The sequence below is a fragment of the Gossypium arboreum genome, chromosome 13 (genome assembly GCF_025698485.1).
Source record: "Gossypium arboreum isolate Shixiya-1 chromosome 13, ASM2569848v2, whole genome shotgun sequence".
In the NCBI taxonomy this organism is placed as follows: Eukaryota; Viridiplantae; Streptophyta; class Magnoliopsida; order Malvales; family Malvaceae; genus Gossypium; species Gossypium arboreum.
In genome coordinates this window covers 125091969-125103941 of record NC_069082.1, presented here as the reverse complement: position 1 = coordinate 125103941, position 11973 = coordinate 125091969, and the positions used below count along the sequence as shown (strand labels likewise).

General features: G+C 31.0%; 1 protein-coding gene and 1 non-coding gene across 2 annotated transcripts; both read right to left on the bottom strand.

The window, feature by feature from the left end:
- Nucleotides 1-816: 816 nt before the first annotated feature.
- Nucleotides 817-2517, bottom strand: LOC128286747 (putative disease resistance protein RGA3; the record flags this gene model as incomplete). Its single annotated transcript, XM_053024387.1, has 1 exon — nt 817-2517. A coding segment is annotated over one exon (1059 nt), but the record flags the coding sequence as incomplete, so codon positions are not given.
- Nucleotides 2518-6811: 4294 nt separating this feature from the next.
- TRNAG-UCC (transfer RNA glycine (anticodon UCC)) lies at nt 6812-6883 on the bottom strand. Its single transcript has one exon. It is a non-coding gene; the product is annotated as a tRNA-Gly (tRNA).
- Nucleotides 6884-11973: the final 5090 nt, after the last annotated feature.

Genomic DNA, 11973 nt, shown 5'->3' with positions numbered 1-11973 from the left:
CTTTCCTACCAGAAAAATTATATTTTTCAATTTTTTACTATTTCAATTTTTTCCAGTCTACCAAGCAAAGGATTGAGTAAAAAAAAAACAATATTGATGTCAAAATTTTAAAAGAAGTTATTAATTTGAAATTATGTTTTAAAATTTTAAAAGAAATTATTAATATGTAAGAATAACATTTTTTAATTTTTATTATTTTGTAATTTGCATTTTTAAATTTTGTAAATATATTTTAATTCTTTAGAATTACGTTTTTTTATAATCATGATAAAATCAATAAAGTATGTAATTCTTAAAAATTAAATATGTTATCATATTAATTTTACAAGTACGGCATCATTTCTCCATCACAAAATAAACAATTAATAAAATTAAACTAAAAATACAAACACAATTAGTTGATACTAAACCATAAAGAGAAAGGAATGATGAGAACAGATAAACATGCATAAAGCTAAAAGTTGATACATATCCAACAAACATCCCATGAAGCCATTTCATATATCCAAAGCAAAACCTCACTTATTAGAATTACAACTGAAATCCAAATGCAAATAAAGTAAAAGTCTTCCCTGCCCTGCCTCAACCTCTGCTTCCTTCTTCCATCTCCATCTTCACATTTCATACATGCAATGTTTCCAAACACAATGAAATCAAATCTGATAGAGGAATTACAATTTTACCACATTCCTCAATCTTAATCCTTAATAACAACCTTTTGGATGTGAGCAATTTTGTGCCAATCTTCACCCCATTTTCTCTGTATCTTTTGCTCAACTCCGGACATCTATCAATTGTCAAGTCTCTAAGGTTGGTGAGGCGGTCTATTCCTCCGGTAGAGCTGACAAATTTTCGCAATTAACAATTTCAAGTTCATGAAGAGAAGTGAGATTCAGTAGCCACGCTGGCAGACGGGACAAATTTGGACACCAACTAATTTGTAATTGCTGCAAAGTGGAAGAAGATCCTTGAAGAAGCAATCGTGGCAAATCTGTTAAGGCATCTGATTCATCCATTACGAAAGTTTTAAGGCTCAACTGAAGGTCCTTGTCTTCTTCCTCTTCTGCATCCATTTTCAAATTGATTTGAGCGCAACCAACTATTACAAGGTATTCTAACTTGGTTAGGAATTTCAGGCTTCGTGGCAATGAGACAAGACTATCACAGCAATGCAGGACAAGTGTCCGAAGTGACTTCAGATACTGCATTCCTTCAGGTAAACATTCTAATTCGGAAAACTCACACAATACCAAGGATAGAAGAGAAGTCCAACATCGTGCTTGTATTTCTTTCAAATGTGTAGCTTTAATGGTTATTACTAGATATCTAAGCTCAATCAACCTTTGCACGCTGTCAGGCAACTGCTTCAAACCAGTATCTCTCAAATTTAACGATTGCAAGCTGCGAAGCTTATTGAAAGACCTCGGGAGTTCACGTATACTGGTACATCCGCCCAAGTCAAGGTCTCTTTAAGGTACCAATGGAATTCGGTAAAGCCGTCAATGGCGACTTCCTAAATTCTAATGCTCGTAGATACTTGAAATTGGATACACAAAGATTTATAAGAGATTTATCAACAATCTTTGATCTCTTTGAAGCATATTGGATGATTACTGTTCGAACATTTTTCATTTCCTCCAAAACACGTGGAACTTCAACCAACTTCTCATCACATAATAATAAATGTCGAACATTTTCATCAACCCTTTTTGTTTCGGAATTCACTATTTTACACTCTTTTTGAGACACATCTAATGCAAGATCATGTACCAGATCATGCATTTTGAAGGTAAACTTCAAGCGAAATTCGTTCTCCTTTTGGATGAGGCACCTTGACAGTAATTCATTCAAATATCGTTTACCAACATCCTCCCACTCTTGATTTTGCTTCGGATGCTCAAGGAGTCCATTTGCCATCCAAAGACGAATGACATCGTCACTCGAATAGATCTTATCCTTTTTATACAAGGATAAAAAAGCAAAACATCGTTGCAAATGAGATGGCAAATAATTGTAACTCAACTTCAACACTGGTAAAATATCGTTTTCATGTTGCTCAAGTCTCCATATTTCACTGTCTCTTATATAGATCCAATCAGATTCATCCGTTTTCTGAAACAGTAGGCTTCCCAATGTTCTTACTGCCAAGGGAACCCCTTTGCATTTTTTCACAATCTCCTCCCCGATTCTAATGAGATTTGGATAATGTTTCTCAGCACCATCATTAAAAGCCCATTTTGTAAATAAGGTCAAACAGTCTTCAAGAGGGAGACCTTCCAATATATAAGGGCGAATCGGACTCATTATCAAGACAACATTAGAATGCCGAGTGGTTACAATAATTTTGCTTCGAGAAAATCCATCCGTCGATCTCAACAAATTTCTTAACTCAACCCATTTTGCTTGATTTTCATTCCACACATCATCCAGGACGAGCAAGAACTTCTTATCATTCAAAAGGCTTCTCAAACGAGCTTGCAAGGCGTCAAGTGTTGAATCCACATCTTTCTCCTTTATTTACAGACTGAATAATCAGCTTGAGCAATCTAGAAAGATCAAATTCCTCAGAAACACAGATCCATATCTTCAAAGGAAAAAGCCTAGTAATTCGGTCGTCATTGTATACTAACTGAGCGAGCGTGGTTTTCCTAAACCCCAATTCCAACAATGGGAATGACAGGGATATTTCCATCCTCACTTGGTTTCATCAACATACTAATAATGTTCTCTTTATCCTCATCTCTACCAATAACATCAGAAGAATCCACAAAAGAGGAAGTCTCTCTGCGCAAAACATGTCGATCGTCGCTAGTCGGTCCTAGATCAAAGCTGTTCCACTCAGTAGCAAGTTCGTCTAGTCTCCGATTGATGTCTTTGATTTTATGACCCATTCTTAAAGAGAATGAAAGAGGCAAACAAGTACAACAGGAAGCTAAAATCGCACCTTTGAGCTGTTGGTATTGGGATGATTGATGGCGTCCTGTTTGCGGAGAGCTTCACACTTGAAATCGTCAATAACGTCCTCAGCATCGTAAAGATGTCTCTGAGCTTGCACATACAGAGGCGCAGCTTTTTATTTTGGTGCTGTTGCCGCTCGGCATCCAAGAGCACAGCTTTAATGCTGATCATGGTGTCCTTCAGCTTTTCAGATCGGCTTTGACATTAAACGCCAAGCGAACTTCGTCTACAGTGAGACCGACAATTTTCTCGACAACCTTTTCTGCAATATCGAACAGAAACGTTTCCGCCATAATTGAATTTCTAGAGCAAAGCTTGAATGATTGAGGGGAAGGAAGGCAAATGAATGATTGAGGTACTCAATAATGATTTTATTTTTTTCTATTCATATCGAAGTAGCCATTCATTAAATTTTGTGGATGCGGTTCAGCCAATTATCTGCTTTTGATTGTTGACTAGGCTTCATAGTTGACTTTGGTGGAACTTAATTACGCTGTGTTGACAAATTAAATAAAAAAAAAACAAGCTAAACTATCAAAATAAATATTTTTATTTAATTTAGATTACATTTTAATTATTTATATTTAAAAAGATATTTTTAGTTATTTTTGTTATTGTTTTATGAAGAAAATGGTCACTCTACGTTGACATTTAAAACCTATTTTAATTGTCATATTGGACTATCGTTTGGGCAATAAAAAATCTTAACCGTAGAGTGATGATTTCGTAAAAAATATTAACGTAAGTGACTAAAATGTAACATTTTAAACAATAGTGGCTAAAATATAACTTGAGGCAAATAAAATAATTATTTTAATAGTTTACCCATTAAAAGGTATATAGATTAAAAATATTATTTAAATTAAATTCATAAATTATATATTTTAATATAATTTAAATATTTTCATAGTTAAGCCTTTGTTTTGGATTAGGAAGGATTTTTTAGGTTAAATGGGAAATGCTTGAAAAATAAAATTTAAGTCTCTTCTTGAAAGTTAAAAGATAAATGATGAGTTTCTTTGAAGTTATAGGAATAAAGTAAATAAATATAAGTCTTCTTTTACCAAAATAAATAGAAGTTAGGTAAATAAATGGTTTGGCTTTAACGGGTAAAAGAAGTATTTTATTTAGGGTTCATATATATGACTAAATTTACGATCAAGTCCTCTCCTTTGATTGATAAGTTAACTATAATAATCGAGGATGCCTTAAACTATTAACCTTTCTATGTGTAAATTTATTGCAAGAACGTCTAACAATTAACCCTTATTGAATGAATAACTATGAAATACGAGTCCACAATTTAACTCCAATAACTTTGCAAACTAGAATGACCTAACTTGAACCAATGGCCTCAACTGTTTCAAAACTGATTGTTATTTCCTCTTAATAGAACCCAACTAACTACTTAATTGGACATGTCAATGTGTTCTTTAATAGATTGAATACGATAAACGATCAAACTAGGTATTTCCAACTATATGCTTATCAATCTTGAATCAACAAACTCTTTTTAACTTGATGCCAATATAACTGTAAGAAGATGAAGTCTATCTCCTAAACCGAAAAAATAATAAATACTAGAACAAAAATTTTGAAATGTGGATTCAGATCTCACCGCCATTTATAGAGTTATTTATCAGCTTAAAACAAAAAGGTGAATGGTGAAATAATACACAAGTAAAGAAAAGAGTTAAAACAGAATTGAGAACAGGGAAGGAAGTTCAATTCCCCATTCCATTCTCCCTTTCATTTATCTCGCCTAAAACCCTAATTCTACTCATACTTATCAATCTAATATTGAAGAGTTATTTAAAATTGGATCAGTCAGTTAGATCAAGAATCGATCAATACACCAATTCAAAACAAATCAAAGCATTGATTGGCTCACAAATCAGTATAGACTAATTAATCAGAGCTAAAAAAACTAATTGAATTAAATTTTATATATTTTTTATTTTTATGAATTTTTAATAATTTATTTAATTTCAACCTAACAAATTGAAAACTAGTGATCTAATTGATTTGATCAATAATTCGATTTCAAAAACATTACTTGAAGTTCTTTTAATAAAATTTGCATAAAAATTTATTCAACTTTAATAATCTAATTTGACTATATAAAGTCAGGGTTGAACTACAAGTTTGCATTTCAACAACTACTATTGCTTGGTGAAATGCTTGATTTTTATCTTGAAAATAATCCAACTTTTGTGAATATTATGTGAAAATAATAAACTAATATAATATTATAAATTTGATAATATATTTGTCACATAAAATTTTAAAATAATATAAACTAATTTAATAAATTTAATTACTTGAGTCGTGACTGCAATTCCAAAAAAAAATGTTAAATGTTATTAAATTGAAATACATGGGCTACATCTAGAACTAATGCATAGTTGAGAGATTAGTGTTATATATATCTTAAATAATCAATATGTAGTAATAGAAACAATTAAATATAACATTTATAAAAATAAAATAATTTATACCATTCTATAAATCATTCTATAATCGTATACAGAATTTTTAATGTAGGAATTATTGTAATTTTTCAAGTTAACAAAAAATTACATTAGTCTTAATTTGATAATATAATAGTGATTTCATTAACCGAAATAGGATATGCATTTGAACATTTTATTTATGTTAAGATTAATGTAGTTTTTCATTCAGATTTAATTTGGGTATTAGACACTTAAAAGAGCATAGTTTTATAGCTATATATATAGGATAGACGTACTCCAAGAAAAATGAAAATTTCAGCTTTGCTTTGACTGCATATTCACAGGCATTTGCATTGGCAACAATTACTCTCGAAATTGTTTATTTGTCTTCTCTTCACACTATCACAAAGGAATTTTTTATCGATTGTCAGTTATCGGACTATCACTCTGCGATTCAACAGCATTAAGCAAATCGAATGATAACAATGATTATGAAGACAATCAAGATAGGGAAAATGCATGATAAACATGCTTTTGTTTGAGCCACACTAGAGAAAAAAGCATGAGGTTTATGAAATTTAGAATATTCCTAAATTATGAAAGTATCTTAATCTAAAACATGGTTAGCCTTTTCAGTATTAAACAAAATCTCCAGTATTCTTTGTTGCTTCAATTCATATATGGCATTTGCCTGATTTAATGTCATTTTCATTCTTAATATCAATTTATGGAAAAAGTTCAGGAAATGGAGAAAAAAATTATACTAAAGGTAACCTTATGCTATAGTGTTACCATGGAAGGTATATTTTTAACTTCAAACTTTTCACTTTACAATTTTATCCACAAAAAGCAACCTATAGGTTGAAAGTGGTTTAAACACTTATATCTCAAGATCAACTTTAATATACAGTTAATGTGTGATTCATGACTCTTTTCTAAGACTATAAACACACAGCTTACAACAGACTTATTATATATTTAAATATTTATTGAATTTAAATATTTATTGAATGCTAGCGTCAAGCATTTAAAGAAAAATGAAGAGTAAGAGCAACTATTATTTCATGTTTAGATTTAAAAATTATTATGTAAATCATTCAACCTTTTTTCAGATTCCCTAGTTTTTTTCATCTCTCTCCTAGGTGAAATTAAATGGTGAAGCTTTGATGAATAACGAAAGGATAAATTGTTTAAAGGTTTGATGTGTAGGGGTAGGGGGTTCTACTACAGAATTTAGCACTCTCATTTGAAGATCGCAAATGTTTCTCTTTGTGTGTGTGTGATTGGCTTTGGTAGGCAAATGGCTCTCATGTGTTGATCCAACAAACACTAACACCAGTTACCACCATTCCATCGGAGAACAAGGAAAAAGGGAAATTGCTTGAAATGAAAAATCTAATTGCGTTTGCCGGGAGTCGAACCCGGGTCTATTGCTTGGAAGGCAATTATCCTAACCGTTGGACTACAAACGCCTGATAGGGCTATCCATAAGTGAATTCTATTGTCAATATATCAAAAGGCCTTTTATGTAGATTGGTAAAAACATCTCTCCACTCCCTCTCAATTTTGATATTGAGAAAATTGGTCCTTCTCAAAAATTTTGAACAATTTAATCCCTATCAATTTTGAAAATCAGAGCTCACAATTACTGTATAAATAATCGTCAATTTCTTCACTTTTTTTATGAAAAAATTAATTTTAATCCCACGTTGACTAGAAAACACTCTTATACATCATATTTACCTTATAAATAAGTGACAAATTCTTTTCATTAAAAATTTAATTTTAATCTCATATTGACTAAAAAATACTCTCAAAGTTTACTTCTTCACTATTTTCATTAAAAAGTTAATTTTAATCCCAAATTTACTAGATAATACTCTTATAATTCACTTCTTCATTATTTTCATTAAAATTAATTTTAATCCCTTAAACGGTTAATTTTAATCTCATATTTAGGGGTGAGCAAAATTCGATTCGACTCGAAAAATTAAAAAAAATTTGAATTTTGAGTTAAAGAATTGAGTTATTCGAGTCAACTCGATTTTTTTTCGAGTTCGAATCGGGTTGAGTTTTCAAATTCGAATAACTCGAATAATTCAAATATCAAACTATAATATTTTACATTTTTACCCCAAACTCTCAAACATTTTTTTTCCCTCAAAACTTTTACTCATTCTCACTTTTCCCTCAAAACTTTTACTCCCCTCCTATCTCAACCCCCCTCATCTACCCAAAATCCATTTCCCACCAAAATTTTACTCTCCTATTTACTTTTCCTCAAAATTTTACTCCTAAAAACCCTTAAAACTTTTTATTTTCCCCTAAATTTTTACTCCTCCGACTTTCCCCCAAAACTTTTACTTCCTTCCCATCCCACCCCCATCTACCCCAAACCCATCCCCACTATTTTTTTAATATTTTCCTCCAAAATTTTACTCTCCTGTTTACTTTCCTCAAACTTTTACTCTTCAAAACTTTTTATTTTCCCCTAAACTTTTACTTTTCACTCTTTACTCCCAAATAAAAATAAAATTATTCAAAAAATTCCTAACATAAACAGTAATAATTTTATTTATATCTACTATTTATATTATTAAATTAATTTTCACATTTTATATTATTTATATTATTGAATTGTTTAGTCATATTGAATATTTATATTAAAATTGAATTATTAATGATGCCATAAAATATTTGTGTTAAAATTTTATATTGGTATCAATTTCACATTTTATCTCTAAAATAACTTTTATTAAAAATCATATTTTTACATTTGTCGAAACCACCCTTTTTATTTAAAATTTTTTAATTTAATGGAAACGGGGGAATCGGCTTTGAAAAACAGAAACATGGAGTCGTCACTGATCTTTTTGTTTCGGTGTGATCGGATCACCTAAGAATTTGGTTATTTTAATAAAACATTTTCGGTTTACTAAAAAAACGATTCTGGTCTATGAAAATATGAGAAAATAGGTTCGGGAGTCGGTTACGCATGAGGAAGGATTAGCACCCTCACTACGCCCAAAATTGGTACCGAATCGATTAAATACTGTCCTTATGTCTAAAATTAAAAATGTTTTTTGAAATGTGGTTCTTTTTAATAACATTTGAATAATCCGAGTTAGTTTTCAAAAATCTTCTTGTTTCGACGTCCGAAAATTTTTAATTCAAAAATCACAAAAGGATGCTCAACTATTTAGTCCAACGGAAAACCAAACCCAAAGACAAGAGGGCACGATTCTTGAATTTCCAAACATTGACCACTTGCCTCACCTTAGAAAATACGAGTGAAATTCCGAAGAGATCTTCGATCGTTTTGAACAAATGAAAAAGCGCAACCCAGCACGATAGGGCACGATTCTCGAATTGCCCAAACATCGAACATAGCCTTTGTTTTAAAGGGTTTTCTTAAAAAAACATGAGTGAAAAACTAAAGAAATATTCGATCGTTTTGAACAAACGAGAAATCACAACCCAGCACGATAGGTAATGATTCCCGAATTGTCAAACACCGAGTATTGCCTTCGTTTTAGAGGATTTTTAGAAGACCTAAGTAAAATTTCGAAGGGATATTCTATTATTTTGAGCAAACGAGAAATTGCAACCCAACACGTTAGGGCGCGATTCCGCGAATTGCCAAATTTCAAACTTTGCCTTCGTTTTAAAGAATTTTTAAAAGGCATGAGTGAAATTTTGAAGGGATATTCGATTATTTTGAGCAAACACGAAATTGCAACCCAACACGTTAGGGCACTATTTCACAAATTGCCAAATACCGAATCTCGTCTTCGTTTCAAAGAATTTTTAATTATAAAACTAGCTTAAAATGTATTAATGCATTTTTTGAAATGAGACGAAATTAATTATAAAGATTTAAATTTTATAAAAATCACATTTCGTAAACCAAGTGAAAAAAGATGATATGGGATAACCGGCACACATGAGGTACGATACTTGATGGATGAGAGCATTAATCAACTAGCAGAATAAGCAATTGAATATGATTAATCTAAAAATCGTAGCCTAATCTCAATCACGTATGAAGAACAATTAACATATCAATAAGATGAATACCATGCAATGATAATATATATTCATGTGCTATAACATATAAAAAAAAAAACAACAAGATATATGCGAATCAAATGGAATGTAGAAATCAAAATGGCATAGATTAATGAGCTTGAGATATATAGGTTGACAAGCTTGAATAAAGAATAGGGATATATAACCATAGAAATAGATGTTATAAAATAAAAGTTTGAATCAAATTGCACGTAAAATATTTTAAACATGAATTCATTTAGAAGTTAACAAAATATATTATAATAAAATATATGATACAAAAATACATGACAAAACATAATGCCCAAAATAGACTTGTAAAAAAAGCGTACATATAAATTTATAAAAGAATGAGATTAATAATATATATATATAATTTTAGTTGGTCTAAAACCATACATATCTTTATATCAAAACATTTAAATAATAGGCTATATAAAACACAAAAGCAATGTAATATAAAGAAACATTCAAAAAATAATAATTTTATAATTAAAAAGTTTTTAAAATTATTTCATATATACATAAAGAAAATATTTGGTAAATTACAAAGTAAAAGGTGTTTTAGAATAAAAATCTATTAAAGTAATAAGTGTATTAATGTGTATATATATATATATATATATATATATAAATTTTAAAGAGAACACATGCAAATTTATAAAGAAATGATAATGTGTATAGATTTAATAATATATAAACCGAATATGTGTACTAATATAAGCAAGTAGAAAAATAATTTTATGCAATATATATATATATATATACAAAATATATTATCGTAGCAAAATATATGCTAAAATACATAGTTAGAATAAAAACATTATATGTATGAAGTGACATTAGCTTTATTACAAAGTACATATATATATACATATATAATTGTGTATGTATAAAACATTTATAAAAAAATATAGTATGCAAAAATGTGAAAATATGATTACCAAAATTATAATAAGTAAGTAAATAAATGATACCAATGATACAATTTATACAAATAAATAAACATGAAATGAAACTAAAAGAAACTAAATTGAAATCAAGTTAAAATAAAAAAGAAAAATTTAAATAAAATAAACTGTTAAAATCAAAAAGGGACCGGCGTGTAACACGTGCGAATGCGCAGGGACCAAGTCTGGAAATAACCCAGACCCCCGAAACGCAACGCTTGGGTTTGGACCAAAGTGCAAGTGCACGCAAAATTACGGGGTGAAATTTAAAAAAGAAAAAAATGCAAATGTTAACTGATTTGAAAACGGGACGAAAGGGGAAGGACTTATGTGGAAAATAACCCTCACCGCTAAAACACGCGGGTCATCGGGGCAGTAAGCCCGATCGGGTCGGGCGTGACTTCAAACGACGTCGTTTTTCAAGCCATTGCATTTGGCTGAAACGACGCCGTTTTTTGCTTCCCTTATAAGGGTAAGAATGGCCTTCATCCAGCCAGACTACAACTGAACCCTAGCCCCCCTTTTTGTTCTCAGTCGGATCCCACGGGTCTCTCTAAGCACCAGCGTCGATCTGCCTTCGCAAAAGAAGATCGGCAGACTCGAGCCCTTGGCGATAATCTCCGGCCTTGAGACCCCTCCTTCAACTTCACATCCGACGAAGCGAAGAGGGATCTATGGCAGATCCATGAGGTAAGATTTCTCCTTTTTTTTTTCTCTATTTTTTTTAAACTCGATAATTGATGATAAAAAAAGAGTTGTTTGACAGAAATCCTAAAGCGACTATTAAACAGAAAATCACCTCCAGAAAAAGAATTGCTTTTGATAATGCTTTGTATTGCTTCTACTTTTGTGTGTTTGTATTTCGAAATGTATTTCTTGTGCGCGTAAAAACCTACAACTAGTGAAATCCCCTGGCTTTATAGCCGAATGGGGTAAAAATGATAAAAAATAAATCAAAAAATACAATATTCTTCGTTGTTTTGTTTGTTTTGCTGTGCGTTTGTCCCTTCTTTGCAGGTACAAGATGCGTGGACTTTCTTTGCACGGACCGTCTTTGGCGCTGAACGTGGTCAGCTGGATTGATCGAAGGCTGTAGTGAGGCTTGGTCATTGCTTGAGTGTAGGAAAGAAACCCTAGGGTTTCTGTTCTAAAATTTCTGGGCCATTTGGGCTTGTATTTCGGGTCAGGTATCGGTTTAGTTATTGGGTTTATAACTTGGGTCTTGGGTTTTAATATTGGGCCTATTGTATTTAGGATGATTTGTAAATGGACATTTATTTAATTATTGGGCTTTTTACTATTTGGTTTGAGGTTAATGGGCCAGCAAATTTGGCCCACTACAACATTTAATATATTTTTAATTTCAAAATACATAGTAACAAGAATATGAAGATAATTGAAATTACTAAGCAAGCAAATAAGTTAACCCCTATATAAAAGATCAATAAATAAATTATGAAGTGATGAAAGGTAATAAAAAATTTGATTACGGTGGATAAATTTTATTACGATTGGTGACAGTGGTTACAAGGACCCAAATTTAT